Source organism: Blennius ocellaris, assembly GCF_963422515.1.
Source record: "Blennius ocellaris genome assembly, chromosome: 16".
In the NCBI taxonomy this organism is placed as follows: domain Eukaryota; kingdom Metazoa; phylum Chordata; class Actinopteri; order Blenniiformes; family Blenniidae; genus Blennius; species Blennius ocellaris.
Genome location: NC_137665.1, coordinates 18976279 through 18993867, shown reverse-complemented (window position 1 = coordinate 18993867; position 17589 = coordinate 18976279). Strand labels below are relative to the sequence as shown.

Genomic DNA, 17589 nt, shown 5'->3' with positions numbered 1-17589 from the left:
ACTGAAAACTCAAATCATAATAAGTGAAAATGTGAGCTAAATGCCGACGTTCATTTAACTGTTATCAAAAATGACAGAACATCTGGACTCTGCTTCAAGCCACTGCTGTGGTCAGTCATCATTCGTACAAATAGAATCTCAAGATAGAGCCGTTTTAGGCTCTAAACCTTATTTTTCTTTTCCTTGCATTTGTTTTATAGTGTGTGTTAATCTTTAACTTTAAGAGATACGCCTTGTAAAATGTAATTGTATCCCATGTATAACAACAATAAAAATCATTGATTCATTAACCTGCTCCAGAGTTCACTTCTGACATCACAGTGACTAACCAGTGAGTCAGGTTGAGGGGCTGCAGGTTGTCAGAGGTCGGCTGTTCTTCTCTGGCCTCAGCTCTGAAGTCCAACCCCTCCCTCCTGAAACATCTGAAACATCTGGACCTGAGTTGCAACAGGCTGCAGGATTCTGGAGCTCAGCAGCTGTGTGGTTTTCTGGAGAATCCACTCTGCAGTCTGGAGACTCTGGGGTCAGACTCCATGTTTGTTTTTGTCTGCAGTGAAAGTTGTGTTGACACTAAAGGTCAAACTCAGAGTATGTTAACCCTGAGATGAGGGAAAGTCTGAGTTCTCCGTTTCTGAAAGAGAACTGAATTAAACTCTGAGTCGGTCACCATGGTAACCGACTCTGAACAGAACCTGCTCTCTGGTAGGTTTTGATGTTGCAGTGAGTCCATGCTGCTTCCAGCAGGTTTCTACTGAACACAGTTGGTGTGAGAACAAAGATCCAGTGTTTGACTGCTCAGTGAGGCTGAGCAGCTTCAGGATTGGACAGCAGAGGACACAGTCAGCCAATCAGAGGAGCCTCAGTTCTGGTTGTGTTGGTCTGATAGTGGTGGTCCTTCATGAGCTCTGATCTGCTGCTGTGAACTGAAGTCCTGGCTGCTCCACAGAGACTCTCCTCATCACCTCTCATCTCTCTCATCTCTCTTCAGGTGGATCCTGTGACAGCAGAGAGGACGCTGTGTGTCCTGAAGGTCCACTGAGGACAGCAGGGAGGATGCTGTGTGTCTTGAAGGTCCACCGAGGACAGCAGAGAGGACGCTGTGTGTCCTGAAGGTCCACTGAGGACAGCAGAGAGGACACTATGTGTCCTGCAGGTCCACTGAGGACAGCAGAGCTTCATCCAGCAGTGAGCGACAGAGGAACCAGCAGAAGATCTGCTGAGTGTCAGTGGTGCAGTGTGAAGAGCTGAGAGAGTCCAGCATCGAACCAGGGTTCTTCTGGATGTGATGCAGAACCGTCACTGTGTGTGTGGACCGTATCGCCTTCTCCTCCTCCTCCTTCACAATAAAATGAGGTTTGAAGGTCGGACTGTTGAAGCAATAAAAACAGAGAAACCCTCAATGTGCAGTGAGCTAAGCTGGAGATGCTCTCTGAAGGAAGCTTGTTGAAGCGTTTTGTCAGGACTATGGAAAGAGTTCTCGCTGCTTTATTTTCCATTCTAGTAAATAACTGTCTTGTCTCTCGTTGTCTGTTTCTGAACAGATACAATAAAATCATTGAAACTCAAAATGTTCAGTAAGTCTTCATTGGTTTTTTGGTTTGGTTTTTTTAGACTGGAATGGTCCTTTTATCAAGAGATTAGTTTTTAATTTGATTTTAAATTTGAATTCTGAATGAATGAAATAATGGATTGGTAGCAGAGTTCTCCTGATGCAGGTACATTCAACATTGTACTTTTCTTTAATGAACTGCATTATCATGGACTTTTCCTGCTGGGAATCAGAAACCTGGTACAAAATGAAAAGAAGTGTTTTTAGTCCATGTTGCTTTTCCAAGATTGACGTCAGATGCAGAACCGTAGAACTGGTCCTCATCACAATCATACAAACTCTAAGTGTCACGGTGGGAAAATAAAACACCTGACTGGGTAAAAAGCACAGGACAGTAAGAACCAAAAGGTTTCAGTGAAGTCACTTTAATCACAGTGAATCACCGTTAAGCCTTGTAGAATTTTTTTTATTGTATCCAGTGTATAATAAGAAGAATAAAAATCATTGATTCATTAAACCTGCCCCAGAGTTCAATTCTGACATTTCCACAGTGACTAACCAGTCATGTGATGTTTTGATTCCCAGTAAACATAACGGAGGAGGAGCAGCTGCGTTCAGTTGATCCGGATACAAGAGTCCAACCAGGAAACCAGGAGTCACTGTGTGAAGCTCAGACTCCCACTGAGTCACTGTGTCAGAGAAGAAGAACCAGGTGAGTGTTGGTCCAACTGTCATCAGGAAGTGTGAGACTGTTTCTTCTCTGTGGGACTCTAAAGTGTGTGTGTGTGTGTGTGTGTGTGTGTGTGTGTGTGTGTGTGTGTGTGTGTGTGTGTGTGTGTGTGTGTGTGTGTGTGTGTGTGCGTGCGTGTGTGTGTGTGTGTGTGTGTGCGCGCGCGCAACAGACGCACCCTGAGTGTCTCAGCCTGACTGAAGATGTGTGACGTAGACGAAGCGGAGGGCGTGTCAGAGAGTGTGTTCAGGTAAGAGACGTCAGAATCCACAACAGCAGCAAACAGAAGAAAAGTCGCGGCACTTTGGTGTTTTGTGTTTGTTCACAGTGAGCAGTGGACATCTTCTGTCTGGCAGAGTTTGTTTTGTATCTTCACGCTGCAGTTTCCCCTCGTTGGAGCGAGCTGGCTCGTGATTGGCTGAGAGTGGAGAAGGGGGGCGGGTCAGATGAGCGTGCAGCCAATGGGAAAGAGACGTCATTTGTGCGTAGATGACGTTTTGGTAAAGAGTTATTGATGCCAGGACTGAAGTATCTGAAGTGTCTCGGTCCCTCAGCCTTTGTTTAACTTACCTTTGTTGCTGTAAAGTAGCCCGACCTGCCAAACATGGGATGTTGAGCTCATGGTCAGTGATGCGTTCAAGGATGACTCAGGGAAATCCGAACTCTGAGCCTCACATAAGAACTATTTATAGTTGGAAGAGCTGCATTCCGATGATTTCAGTTAATGGATCGAGGAGCCGCACCCTGACAGGCAAAGCTGCCCGCGGTGGACATACTGGATGTTTAGATAACCTCTAAACCCTAACCTCTGATGTTTTGGCCCAAATGTAATATCATAATAAAACCTCTGTTGTATGTGAGTTCGGAAGCAAAAAAATGACAGCTCATCCAGGCTTTTATAAAAACTGCAACTGCTTAATAACTAGTGAATAACAGGCAAGGTCAGCTCCCTACTAACTCATGCAAACTCTACCTGAAGCTCCCCTTGTGGTGTCCTGGCGCCACCTATTGACCTAAACAGGCTACAGCAATGCCTTCAGAACAAAGTGTATTCTTCACTGTTTGCTTCTCTTTAGCACTACTAACAAAACTAAATAAACACTTTTCATAAAACGACGGCTCATTAAAAACTCTAAATGGACTTTCTTTACAATTTTTGGTGTGTGTACATCCGTCCCAACTGTTGAGGTGGGCGCACATTTCTTTTCGCCTCCTGAAGGTTCATTTCCAAGCTTGATTGGGCTCCACTGAGCTCTGGTGATCGTCGGGTTTCCCGCTCGTGGACATCAGTGTCCTTTACATCTCCATCAGGGTCGCTGCAGTAATACCAGGCTCCTTCAGTGGTCGTCCCAGTCTGTTCACGCCACACCTTCCTTTCCTTTGCATCCAGCATCTGGTTTATATGACGTTTTACATTTACACTCTTCAAGTGTCTTCTGGCATGATGGTGACCCCTCCCACTTGACATCTTTCTGCAGTCGGCCGGTCATTGGTGCTATCAGGGTAGAAAGATGGGGTAGGGACTTTACGTAATGACTCAGAAGGGAGAGGAAAGGTTTTTGTCACACTATGTTGGTGAAAAAAGGCCCATTTTCCTCGGTTTACCCTGAGGGTATGACGTTTCAGCCTCTCCAACACTTCCAAGTGTCTCATGTGTGCTTCGTTGTCCCTTCCCATGGTTGATATGTCGTCTAAATAGCAGGTAACACCATCGATGCTCGGCAGCACTGGACCCATCAACTTTTGAAAGACTGTAGGCGCATTGGCCACACCAGAAGACAGTCTGTTGACTTGATGGAGCCCTCTGTGGGTGTTTATGGTCCAGTGCTGTTTAGAGCAGGGGTCTCAGACTTGCGGCCCGGGGGCCAATTGCGTCCCTCGGGTCAATATTTTGTGGCCCTCTGCTTCTAATCAAAGCTTTGTGTTAGTGCGGCCCGCGCATTTTTTTCTCGCACGCATCTGGGGGTTTTATGTTTTTTAACACCTGTGGGCTCCCGTAGCTCAGGCTTGCGAGAACAGCGCAAATCACTTTAAAATGTTTGGATGAACGATTGGAAGTAAAATATCTTGTCAACTAATGCTATGCGGTTTTATTTAGCCCCAGCCATGTCTTTTTCAAAACCTGTCGTGAAGAGAAAAGTTGACGATGAGCACAGACAATTTCAGGAGAAGTGGGAGCTGCAATATTTTTTTGTTGAGCACAGGTGCATCCCAACGTGTCTAATATGCACGGATAAAGTTACGGTGCACAAGGAGTATAACATTAAACGTCATTACTCAACTAAACACGCTGAGGAGTATGCAAAATACCTGGGAGATGAGCGAGAGGACCGGGTCGCCAAACTTAAAACATGTCTACTGAGGCAACAAGATTTTTTCAAGAAAGCAGCAAAGAGAGTGAAGCGGCTGTCAAAGCTAGCTACGTGGTGAGTGAGGTGATCGCTAAAGCAGGAAAGCCGTTCAAAGACGGCGAGTTCATCAAACAATGCATGTTACAGGCTGCAAGTATAGTCTGCCCGGAAAAAAAGGCTCAGTTTAGTAACGTCAGCTTTTCAGCCAACACAGTGGCAGAGCGCATTTCTGACATGTCTGGTAACATTTATGATCAACTGCGTGAGAAAGCTAAACATTTCCATTCTTACTCACTCGCTCTTGATGAGAGCACAGACGTCACTGACACGGCGCAGCTCGTGATATATGTCCGTGGTGTTGATAACAATTTCGAAGTTACGGAGGAGTTGCTCACAGTGATTGCAATGCATGGCCAGACCACCGGTCAGGAGATATTCCGCCAGCTGTGTGATTGCATTGAGGATGCCGGCTTACAATGGAAGTGTTTGGCTGGAATAACTACCGATGGAGCGCCATCAATGACAGGGAGGAAAAACGGACTTGTAGCACTTGTTCGAAGAAAACTGGAAGAGGGTGTGGAAGATGCCATTGCTCTGCACTGCATTATCCATCAGCAGGCCCTTTGCAGCAAAATCCTGAGGTTTGACAATGTGATGTCTGACGTCGTGAAATTCATCAACCATATCAGATCCAGGGCTTTAATAAAGCACCGGCAGTTCCGCGACTTTTTGGTCGAAATAGAGTCAGAATATGAGGACGTGCTCTACTTCACCAAGGTACGTTGGTTCAGCAGGGGGAAGGTCTTGAAGAGGTTTTTTGAGTTGAGGGCACAAGTGAAAGCCTACATGGAGAAGGATGGGATGACTGTTCCTGTGCTAAGTGATCCTAGATGGCTAATGGACTTAGCTTTTCTTGTTGACATCACACGGGAGCTGAATGTACTGAACAAGAAGTTACAACGCCAGGGCCAGCTTGTCAGTGTTGCATATGACAGTGTCAGAGCATTTTCCACAAAACTTGTGTTATGGAAAGCCCAGCTTTCCCAGACAAACCTCTGCCATTTCCCAGCATGCAAGGCACTCATGGATTCAGGCACAACATTCAGTGGTGAGAAGTATGCTGATACTATCGGAAAGCTACAAGAAAAATTTGATCACAGGTTTGCAGACTTCAAGACACACAGAGCCACTTTTCAAATTTTTACTGACCCCTTCTCCTTTAATGTGGAGGATGCCCCCCCATCCTGCAGATGGAGCTAATTGACCTGCAGAGTAATACTGAACTCAAAGCCAAGTTCAGGGAGGTGAGTGGAAAAACAGTGGAGCTTGAACAATTTTTGAGAAAACTGCCCCCCACCTTCCCTGAGCTTTCCAGGATGTTCAAGCGGACCATGTGCCTTTTTGGCAGCACCTATCTGTGTGAAAAGCTCTTCTCCACAATGAACTTCAATAAGTCAACGTTCAGGTCCAGACTTCAAGATGAGCACCTTAAAGCTACACTGAGGGTCTCAGTTGCCTCCTCCCTCAAGCCAAATGTGGCTCAGCTGTGTGAGAGGAAGCGCTGCCAAGTCTCTGGTAGCAAGGAGTAGAAGGAAGTAAATGAAGCCTATGTTCTGAAGAACTGTTCGTGTTCTGCATGTTCTGACTTGTTAAGATTGCGAAGATTGGATCAGTTGATCTTTTTTTTGGAATACTTGAAGCCTTTTTTTGTGATGCAGCCTTTTTTTTGTGATGCGGCCCAGCCTCACCCAGACTCTACCTCCAGTGGCCCCTAGGTAAGTTGAGTTTGAGACCCCTGGTTTAGAGCTCTCATCTAACCCTACCTGTTCATAGGCTTGTGACAAATTCAAATCAGTGAATGTTTCACCTCCTGCTAGCTTCGTGAAGAAACCTTGTGGTTTTGGGATCTGAGCTACCTCCAGCCATGGATTCAGAGAAACGTTATGGTCTTCACAGTGTGCATACGGAACAGTGCGCGGTTTACGGAACTTTGGTACAGCCCCTTTCACAACATGGAGTTTAACTTTAATTCCTGTCTCCTTCCCTAAACTAGCTTGAAACACCTCTGGCTATCTGACTGCTTAATGTCTCCCAACTCTCAGGTGCACACAAGACCAGTCCAGGTTCAGCTTCCTGATCCAGTCCACAGCATCACTTGAACATCTTGAACTGAAGACATGAACGCAACATGCTTAACGCCATGTTGTCTCCTTCATGTCCACATGAAGACAAAGTCAAACCCAGAGAAGATGATCTGAAGCTCTGATGTCCAGCAAAGTCCTCATAACAACGTCCTGTCCTCTCTGTGTCTCATTACAGACTTTCTGACTGTAGAATCTCTGATTCTCAGTGTGAAGTGATCTCCTCGGCTCTGAAGTCTGACCCCTCCAATCTCAAACATCTGGACCTGAGTGACAGCGAGTTGAAGGAGTCATCAGTGAACCTCCTGTGTGCTGGATTGGAGAGTCCAAACTGTTACCTGGAGACTCTGAGGTCAGTTCACTGTCTGGAGGTAGAATCTGTTGAAGTCAAATCACTGAGAGGAGTTTAGGAGGATCCAGATGTTGGAGGACAGAGAGAGAGGACTGAGCTCTGCAGCATGTTAGTGATCAGCATGATGAGACTCGTCTCCTCCCGTTGTCTTCAGCTGTTCCGACTTTACATTTCTAAACTCTTCCAGTCTGAACCTTCTTCAGTCTCAATGACTTCAACATCAGACTTTATCCTCTAATCTCACTTCTTTCTCTCTTGATTCAGGTTGAACAGATGCTGGTTGTCAGAGATCAGCTGTGCTGATGTGTTCTCAGCTCTGAAGTCCAACCCCTCTCTCCTGAAACATCTGAAACATCTGGACCTGGGTGGGAACAAAATGCAGAACTCTGGAGCTCAGCAGCTGAGTGGTTTTCTGGAGAGTCCACTCTGCTGTCTGGAGACTCTGAGGTCAGACTCCATGTTTGTTTTTCTGTGCAGTGAAAGTTGTGTTGACACTAAAGTACTGACATATGATATGATATGATATGTTTGATATGAGATGATCCACACATTTACTCCAAAAAGAACCAGGAACTACTTTAGGGCTGGTTCTTAAATGAGCATCGCCAAAGAACCGATTGTTTTTCGACTGTCAATGGAGCCCAGTGAGAGCCATGTCATTCCAAAACATTGTACGTTTTGGAACTTTGATAAGTTTATGGAGGGACTGGTGGGTGAGGAAGAGGAGGAGGAAGAGGAGCAGTTATTGTGGAGGTGTTGGAGGATGGGTGTGACGTGTTCTCTGCGTTTAAAATGTAAAAGACTGAGTTGGTGTGTTGTGCATCACTTCTTTTTCTCTCTTTATTTAGGTTGAGGGGCTGCAGGTTGTCAAAGGTCAACAGTTCTTTGGTGGCCTCAGCTCTGAAGTCCAACCCCTCTCTCCTGAAACATCTGAAACATCTGGACCTGAGTTGCAACAGACTGCAGGATTCTGGAGCTCAGCAGCTGTGTGGTTTTCTGGAGAATCCACTCTGCAGTCTGGAGTCTCTGTGGTCAGACTCCATGTTTGTTTTTGTGTGCAGTGAAAGTTGTGTTGACAATAAAGTAGAGACATCATTAAACTCCGAGTCCGTCACCATGGTAACAGACTGAACAGAACCTTTCTTCTACAAAACCTGCTCGCTGGCAGGTTTTGTAGAAGAAACCCTGAGTTTCTGCCTGGATCCTCCCATCTGAAAGCAGCGGAAACGGACACATAAAGCTGCCCAACTTGCCAACAAGCCTGTTGAAGGGAATGAAGCTACTTTTCTGGAGACTTGTTGGCAAGCTGGGCAGCTTTCTGCTCCATTTCATAGAGGACGCTCTCTATTTTGAATTTGCATTCAGGGAGAGGGTGTGGCGGCAGCGACCTTGTGAGCAGAGTACATGGAAGACTTCAAGTGGAAATAGTTCAACAATTGACTTCAACATCAAACTTTGTCCTCTAATCTCAGTTGTTTTCTCTCTTTATTCAGGTTGAGGGGCTGCAATTTGTCAAAGGTCAACTGTTCGTCGGTGGCCTCAGCTCTGAAGTCCAACCCCTCCCTCCTGAAACATCTGAAACATCTGGACCTGTGTTGGAACCAGTGGATGGATTCTGGAGCTCAGCAGCTGTGTGGTTTTCTAGAGAATCCACTCTGCAGTCTGGAGACTCTGGGGTCCGACTCCATGTTTGTTTTTGTCTGCAGTGAAAGTTGTGTTACACCAAAGGTCAGACATCAGGGGGATCCCAGAAAGCAGGTTATGTGAAAACTCAGAGTATGTTAACCCTGAGATGAGGGAACGTTTGAGTTCTGCGTTCCAGAAAGAGAACTGAATTCAACTCTGAGTCAGTCACCATGGTAACCGACTGAACAGAACCTACTGACTGGCAGGTTTTGTCGAAGAAACCCTGAGTTTCTACTCCCACCGGAAGCAGCTACCAGAAATGGATTGTCCGTTCTTTCCAGACCCGATCGACATGGAGGCAGAAATAATTTATGATGCTTTACGTCACGAAAGTCTTCAGTCCTGATTAGATGTGTAGGGTAGATCTTATCTTGGATGACGATTTTGACGTCACGCATACTCTGCACACATTCAGACAAGTTGTGGACACATGAAGGCTCCTTTAGTGATCAGCATGATGAGACTCTTCTCCTCCCGTTGGCTTCAGCTGTTTGGACTAAACTCTTCCAGTCTGAACCTTCTTCAGTCTCAATGGCTTCAACATCAAACTTTGTCCTCTAATCTCACTTCTTTCTCTCTTTATTCAGGTTGGACAGATGCTGGTTGTCAGACATCAACTGGTCTTCGGTGGCCTCAGCTCTGATGTCCAACCCTTCCCTCCTGAAACATCTGAAACATCTGGACCTGAGTGAGAACGAGCAGCTGGATTCCGGAGCTCAGCAGCTGAGTGGTTTTCTGGAGAATCCACTCTGCAGTCTGGAGACTCTGAGGTCGACTCCATGTTTGTTTTCGTGTGCAGTGAAAGTTGTGTTGACACTAAATTACTGACATCAGGGAAGACTCCAGTAAGCAGTGTATTTGAAAACTAGTATGTTAACCCTCAGATGAGGGAAACTCTGAGTTCTCTGAGAGCTCAATTAAACTCTCAGTCAGTCACCATGGTAACACACTGTGAACAGAACCTGCAAGCTGGCAGGTTTTGTAGAAAAACCCTGAGTTTCTTCCTGGCTCGTCCCACCTGAAGCAGCTACCTGTTGGGACACGGTGGGGGCTTTGTCTGGTCTCTTGACTGACCTGCTCGAGATGAGCATTCCCACCTCGTGGTTCTTGTATACCAGGGGACCAGATGCAGATGAGTGTTCCGGGGAACGTTACACTGCAGGACAATACAGAAATGAAGCTCACGAGACGGGTTCTCAAGTCGAACACTAAGTGCGAGAAGTTTTATTAGCTGTTATTGGACTTTGTTGTCGTGTCATTCAACCTCCGACCACGTGTCTTGGACACTCGGGTGAAGAGAGGGGCAGAGCTGTCAACTGATCACCACCTGATGATGAGTTGGATGCGCTGGACGGGGAGGAAGCACAACAGACTCGGCAGGCCCAAAAATGTCATGACAGTCTGTAGGGTACGCCTGGCCGAGCCCTCTGTCCATGCAGCTTTCAACTCCCACCTGAGAGAGTTTCTCACGGACCCCGGGGGAAGCCAGAGACATCAAATCCAAGTGGACCATATTTTTCACTTCCATTGTCGAAGCTGCTGCTTGAAGCTGTGGCCACAGGGTCTCTGACGCCTGTTGTGGCGACAGCCCCCGAACTCGGTGGTGGTGACAGGAAGTGATGGATGCCGTCATGCTGAAGGAGTCCTATCATGTGTTGCTAGATCATAGGATCCCCAAGGCAGTTGACAGGTACCGGCAGGCCAACCGTACTGAAGCTCAGGCTGTGGTGGAGGCATACATTCGGGTTCGGGGAGGCCATGGAGGAGGACTATTGGTCAGCCCCGTGGAAATTCTGGCAAACAGGAGGAGGGATGACTTCAACATCAAACTTTGTCCTCTAATCTCACTTCTTTCTCTCTATTCAGGTTGAAGATGTGCAGTTTGTCAGAGATCAGCTGTTCCTCGGTGGCCTCAGCTCTGAATTCCAACCCCTCCCTCCTGAAACATCTGGACCTGAGTTGGAACCAGCTGCCAGATTCTGCAGCTCGGCCACTGTGTGGTTTTCTGGATAATCCACTCTGCAGTCTGGAGATTCTGAGGTCAGACTCCATGTTTGAGTTTGTGTGCAGTGAAAGTTGTGTTACACTAAAGTGCAGACATAAAGGGGGAATTCCAGAAAGCAGGTTATGTGAAAACTCAGAGTATGTTAACCCCCAGATGAGGGAAACTACTCAACACGGTAACAGACTGTGAACAGAGTCTGCTCGCTGGCAGGTTTTATAGAAGAAACCTTGGGTTTCTACCTGGCTCCTCCCACCTGAAGCAGTCTGAACTGGTATCTGGCTACTGGTTTCCTTTCTATATTACTTTTCAAATTGCGAGGATTGACTGTAGATTACTGTAATACCCGGCTCTCTGGTCTTCCCCAGAAAACTATCAGTAGCCTTCAGCTGCTCCGGAATTCAGCAGCACGAGTGACGAAGACCAGAAGACGGGAGCACATTACACCTGTTTTAAAGACACTGTAATGGCTCCCCGTGAGTTTCAAGATTGATTTTAACATTTTATTATTAGTTTTTAAAAGTCTTCATGGTCTTGGGCCTTCTTATCTTTCTGAGTTGCTTTTACGATATGAGCCCTCGCAGCCCTGAGGTCCTCTGGAACCGACCTCAGGGGCCGCAGAGGCTGTTGGTGTTCCAGGGCCAGCACGTGATGGCCCAAAGACAAGAGACGGGGAAAGAACTAGAGCCTGGGGACTTGGGAGCCATATTTCACCTTTCCAAGTCCGGAATCCAAAATCGTAGTTGATCGTCAAAATGTTTCAGCCACTTGTAGGGATTTCTTACCCCATATGGATCACTATTTATGTTGTGGTTGGCTATCGATAATTAATAATAATTATCAAAGAGAGTTATTAATAATGTTATTGAAATGTAATCTGATCTGTATCAGATACCTCGGAGCACCACCTGTCTTAACAGGAAATGATAGCCAATTCAGTTTCATAAGATATACTAAACAGTTAATCAGGAATTTGAATTGATAGTTAAATTAATTAGAATGACCAGAATTAACAGTAAAGGTTGAAGGATTTTGGAGTTCTTGGCACAGAAGAGGTCGACATTTCATTCACCTTTGTGCACATTAATAAAACAGCAAGTATGATTCCAAAAATTATATTTATTTACAATGAAAACAAATAAACACAGATTCTAACTACCTATATACAGCTGTGTGTGTGTGTGTGTGTGTGTGTGTGTGTGTGTGTGTGCGTGTGGAGAGAGAAAGAGAGAGAGAGATTTGGAAGAAGTGTGTGTGAGACGTGTGACGGAACTACGAAACAAGATGGCCGATCACAAGAAACTACATTCAAATGGAGGTTATCAGAGAGCAGGAAGTCTGTCCTGGGTCTCGACCATGTGCTGGAGAACAATGGAACATGGAAGCTAGTCTTTAGCGTCTCCTTCCTGTGTCTCTGCTAAAGGACCATTTCTAGAATGAGTTGATGTGAATGAGACTTGTCTTGTAAAACGTCAGGCGTCATCAGATGGTGTTCAGTTACTGTGGGATGTTGTCTTTGATGTGATATGTGTAGGATTGTGAGTTAACTAGTTAGTAAAGCAAAGACTAGCATGCAAGACCATGTGTCTGTGGCAGAGCTAACGTTGGTTTACAGGTTGATAACTGCTTCTAATATCATTATCTATAGAACTCAATCACTGTAACACAATCAACACATCTTCATGAAGTTAAACAGTTCTATGCATAGCATCAGGTTTAACTAGTCTCATATAATGCACAGTTGTTGTTACCACTTCCTTGATGGAGTTCAGTTGTTGTCCTGGCTGGAGGGAAGCTGGTGTCTTCTCCTGTAGTTAGCACCTCCTGCTAACTGTGGTTTGCTGGTTCTGCAGGCCGAGGAGGAGAAGATGAAGTTGATGTTTTTAGGAGCTGTCCTTCTTTGCAGCTCCTGGTTGTCCCTTTGTCCGGACTAAGGAGCTGGTCGCTCAGGTCTGTGATGGTTTTCCTACTGGTTGAGGAAAACACAAAGAAGTTCTGTGAGGCGTCGTTTCCCTGGTCCCGTCCTGGAGAAACCGGTTGGTTTCCCTTGGTTGATGGGAGATCAGACTCTGGGTGCTGGTCTTCAGGTCCTGGGAAGGTCTGGCCCTCGTGGTTGGGTCAACAGAGGAGTTGAGGAGTGAAGGCCCTGGTTGCAGGCCTCTGGTGTTAGCTGTATGCTCATGCTGGGTGAGTTGAGCTGCTGGGAAGCAGCTCTTCCCACAGTATTCACAGGAGAAAGCTTGCTGCAAGAGAGCCTGTGAGACTGGCCCTGCAGCCTTTTGTTGCAAGGGTGTGGATTCAAAGGTGTTGAATCCTGGGAGCTTCAACCAATCACTGACTGGCTGAGTGCATGGGGGAAGCGTCTTGTGAGCAGAAAGTGGGGGAAGGAAGGTCCTGCAGAAGGTCCCCCCACTGGGTGTGAAAGACAATCACATTCCTCGGTCAGAATTCATATGTCATAACTGTGTAGCATGACAAATGAAAATTGTCTTTCCCTAGAAATGAACAAACATCAAACTTTGTCCTCTAATCTCACGTCTTTCTCTCTTTATTCAGGTTGGATGGATGCCAGTTGTCAAAGGTCGGCTGTTCTTCAGTGACCGCAGCTCTGAAGTCCAACCCCTCCCTCCTGAAACATCTGAAACATCTGGACCTGAGTGACAACCAGCATCTGGATTATGGAGCTCGGCAGCTGTGTGGTTTTCTAAAGAATCCTCTCTGCAGTCTGGAGACTCTGGGGTCAGTCTCCCTCTTTGAGTTTGTGTGCAGTGAAAGTTCTGTTGATATGAGATGATCCACACTGAGGATCTCCATGAGAAACTGAAAATTCTTCTCTGTGCTTTAGTCCTGTGACTGTGGCAGAGCCGTGGAGCTCCACAATTCAAAGCTTGGTAGAAGAAGCAAGGTGCTGCAGTGGATGATTCACTGTCAACCTCTGTCACGGTCCATGTTCACCTTCAGCTTCCAAAGCAAGCTGATCTCAACCATATGCTGCTTTCTGCTTGTAACCTTCTGCTTTCAGCTACCGCCACTGGCTAGCTCCCTCCTTGGGAGCGAAAAGAGGAGCCGAGTGTGCAAGTCTCCTCTGCCAGTACATAGCCTCTCCCTCACCAAGACCATTGCAGCTCCAAGAGACTAGGAGCTCTTAGTCAGAGCCTCTCAAGTCAGTGGAACAGGGTCACTAATCGCTGGGGCTGAGTGGAAACTGTTCTCGGCGGACCCTTGTGTAACTGAGCAACCTGGAACATATGAACCCTTCTGGACTCCTATAGGTCTGAAAGACCCCATTAGGAGAACAGCCCTCATTGTAGCCGAACTGAGCCGCTACATCATTGACATTGCTGCCCTGAGTGAAACCAGGCTTCTTGATGAAGGGTCTCTAACAGAGGTAACAGAGGTAGGCATGGGATACACCTTCTACTGGAAAGGCTATCCCTGAGGTGGACAACATTTGCATGGGGTCGGACTGGCCATTAAGAACATGCTACTGTCACAATTCACTGAAACACCTGTGGGAATCAGTGAAAACTGATGACACTCCGTATCCCTCTGGCAAAGAACCGCTATGCCACAGTTCTCAGTCTGTATTCACCAACCCTCCCATCTGACAATGAGGTTAAAGACTCATTTTACCAACTGCTTGATGAGACTTTGCACCGGATTCCCAAGAGCGATATGATCTTTCTGCTTGGGGATCTCAACATTTGTGTTGGGCAGAACAGTGAGGTAACAGTGAGCTGGCACCATCGGGTTCTCCCACAGACACAGGCACAGAATTGGAGGTTCCAAAAACCCTAACCCCTAACCCTAAACCCGGGTACATGGCCTGAACCTTCTTCAGTCTCAATGTCTTTGTCCTCTAATCTCACTTCTTTTTCTCTTTATTCAGGTTGATTAACTGCAGGTTGTCAGTGATCAGCTTGTCCTCGGTGTTCTCAGCTCTGAAGTCCAACCCCTCCCTCCTGAAACATCTGAAACATCTGGACCTGAGTTGGAACCAGCTGCAGGATTCAGGAGTTGAGCAGCTGTGCGGTTGTCTGGAGGATCCACTCTGTAGTCTGGAGACTCTGAGGTCAGACTCCATGTTTGAGTTTGTGTGCAGTGAAAGTTGTGTTAGACTAAAGTGCCACTCTGAGTTGTCTGTTCCAGAAAGAGAACTGAATTAAACTGTCAGTAACCATGGTAACAGACTCAGTGAACAGAACCTGCTCTCTGGTGTGTAAACATTGTGTTAATCTTATTAGTAGGATATTCACAGAGAGGACAACATTTGTTACATGTAACATGTTAAAGGTTTAAACTACAACTTGACGTAGCTACTGAATGAATGTTTGGGTTTTTTGTAATAACCTATGTCAACTTAAATAACTAACTTAAATTAAAATCAAAGTGAGGTGCAACTTTAGCAAAATATGCTTTAACATTCTGTTGTCTTTATATTTCATATTAGCTGCTTCCAAGTCGCCTTTCTGGTGTTGTATTGTACCTCAATGAAATTCAGATTGTAGAACTATTTAATATTTCTACCTGGATGCTACAATTTTAAGTTTAACTTCAAATATATCTTCATGGTTCTGACTTTCCATTTCTAAACTCTTCCAGTCTGAACCTTCTTCAGTCTCAATGACTTCAACATCAGACTTTGTCCTCTAATCTCACGTCTTTCTCTCTTTATTCAGGTTGTATAACTGCGGGTTGTCAGAGATCAACTGTTCCTCGGTGGTCTCAGCTCTGAAGTCCAACCCCTCCTTCCTGAAACATCTGAAACTTCTGGACCTGAGTTCCAACCAGATGGAGGATTCAGGAGTTGAGGAGCTGTGTGGTTTTCTGGAGAATCCACTCTGCTGTCTAGAGACTCTGTGGTCAGTTGACTGTCTGTTACTGTTGTTAGAAGGAGGAATGTTTGTGACGTGAGACTCTGATCCTGCAGTGAGAGATGGACTGAGCTCAGCAGCTTCTTACTGATGTGTGCTGACATGAGGATGATGTGTGTGATGAAGATCCACAACAGAACAGCTCATTGATCAGGACTCAGTAATGAGGAGCTGCTCATTTCTCTATCAACACACTTAATTGGTTCTCCTCATTCATTCTGCTGCTTTCTTTCTATTCAGCTTGGAGGGCCACAATTTGTCAGAGGTCAGCTGTTCTTCTCTGGTCTGGGCTCTGAAGTCCAACCCCTCCCACCTGAAGAAGCTCGACCTGCGTTACAACAACCTTCAGGATTCAGATGTGAAGCAGCTGGTTGATCTTCAGGAGAGTCCAGACTGCAGCCTGCGGACTGTCTGGTCAGTAGATGTTGCAGTGAATCCATGCTGCTTCCAGCAGGTTTCTACTGAACACAGTTGGTGTGAGAACAAAGATCCAGTGTTTGACTGCTCAGTGAGGCTGTGAGAGGAGAAGCTGAGCTGCTGCTGCTGTGAACTGGACTGAAGTCCTGGCTGCTCCACAGAGACTCTCCTCATCACCTCTCATCTCTCTCATCTCTCTGCAGTTTGAGGTAGAGCAGAGAGGATGCAGTGTGTCCTGCAGGTCCACTGAGGACAGCAGAGAGGACGCAGTGTGTCCTGCAGGTCCACTGAGGACAGCAGAGCTTCATCCAGCAGTGAGCGACAGAGGAACCAGCAGAAGATCTGCTGAGTGTCAGTGGTGCAGTGTGAAGAGCTGTGAGAGTCCAGCATCGAACCAGGGTTCTTCTGGATGTGACGCAGAACCGTCACTGTGTGTGTGGACCGTATCTCCTCCTCCTCCTTCTCCTCGTCCTCCTCCTCCTCCGTCACAATAAAATGATTGTTGTATGTTGTACATGTTGTTGGCCGTTGCTTGCTGTGGATTGTTTTCCTGCTGTTGCTCCCTGAAGCAGCTCCTGTGTGGAAGAAGACAGAGGCCACATCACTCAGCTCACATTCTCAGGGTCAGACTGTTGAAGCAATAAAAACAGAGAAACCCTCAATGTGCAGTGACATTAAATAACTGTCTTGTCTCTCGTTGTCTGTTTCTGAAAGGATACAATAAAAACATAGAAACTGAAAATGTTCAGTAAGTCTTCATTGGTTTTTTTGGTTTTTTAGACTGGAATGGTCCTTTTATCAAGGGATTAGTTTTGAATTAGTTTTTGAAGTTGAATTTAATGAATGAAATAATGGAATGGTAGCAGAGTTCTCCTGATGCAGTTACTGCAGGACGTTCCTGAAGAACCTCTGCTCTTCACAGCTGGATTGAAAACGTCCCGTAAAGGAGTCACACTACAGATCAAAGGCTTGGTAACATTGTACTTTTCTTTAATGAACTGCATTATCATGGTCTTTTCCTGCTGGGAATCAGAAACGTGGTACAAAATGAAAAGAAGTGTTTTTAGTCCATGTTGCTTTTCCAAGATTGACGTCAGATGCAGAACCGTAGAACTGGTCCTCATCACAATCAGACAAACTCTAAGTGTCACAGTGGGAAAATAAAACACCTGACTGGGTAAAAAGCGCAGGACAGTAAGAACCAAAAGGTTTCAGTGAAGTCACTTTAATCACAGTGAATCACCGTTAAGCCTTGTAGAATTTTTTTTATTGTATCCAGTGTATAATAAGAAGAATAAAAATCATTGATTCATTAAACCTGCTCCAGAGTTCAATTCTGACATTTCCACAGTGACTAACCAGTCATGTGATGTTTTGATTCCCAGTAAACATAACGGAGGAGGAGCAGCTGCGTTCAGTTGATCCGGATACAAGAGTCCAACCAGGAAACCAGGAGTCACTGTGTGAAGCTCAGACTCCCACTGAGT

The 17589-nt window shown here is 46.0% G+C and overlaps 1 protein-coding gene across 1 annotated transcript; it reads left to right on the top strand.

Annotated features, from left to right (window-relative positions):
* The first annotated feature begins 2143 nt into the window (after positions 1-2143).
* Positions 2144-16832, top strand: LOC308140919 (ribonuclease inhibitor-like). The gene is made up of 13 exons (XM_080510890.1): positions 2144-2261; positions 2452-2529; positions 6950-7123; positions 7388-7570; positions 7972-8154; positions 8617-8799; positions 9397-9579; positions 10676-10849; positions 13368-13550; positions 14701-14883; positions 15491-15673; positions 15926-16099; positions 16306-16832. Exons 2-13 carry the CDS (start codon positions 2483-2485, stop codon positions 16313-16315), a joined length of 1860 nt encoding a protein of 619 aa, XP_080367016.1. The 5' UTR covers positions 2144-2261; positions 2452-2482; the 3' UTR covers positions 16316-16832.
* The last annotated feature ends 757 nt before the right edge of the window (positions 16833-17589 follow it).

What these genes read in the sequence shown, in the direction of transcription:
- LOC308140919 (XM_080510890.1), top strand. Translation starts at nt 2,483, where the DNA reads ATGTGTGACGTAGACGAAGCGGAGGGCGTGTCAGAGAGTGTGTTCAG. An exon ending in GTGTCAGAGAGTGTGTTCAG is followed by an intron (nt 2,530 to 6,949) that starts GTAAGAGACGTC and finishes GTCTCATTACAG; the next exon opens with ACTTTCTGACTGTAGAATCT. An exon ending in TGCAGTCTGGAGACTCTGAG is followed by an intron (nt 9,580 to 10,675) that starts GTCGACTCCATG and finishes CTCTCTATTCAG; the next exon opens with GTTGAAGATGTGCAGTTTGT.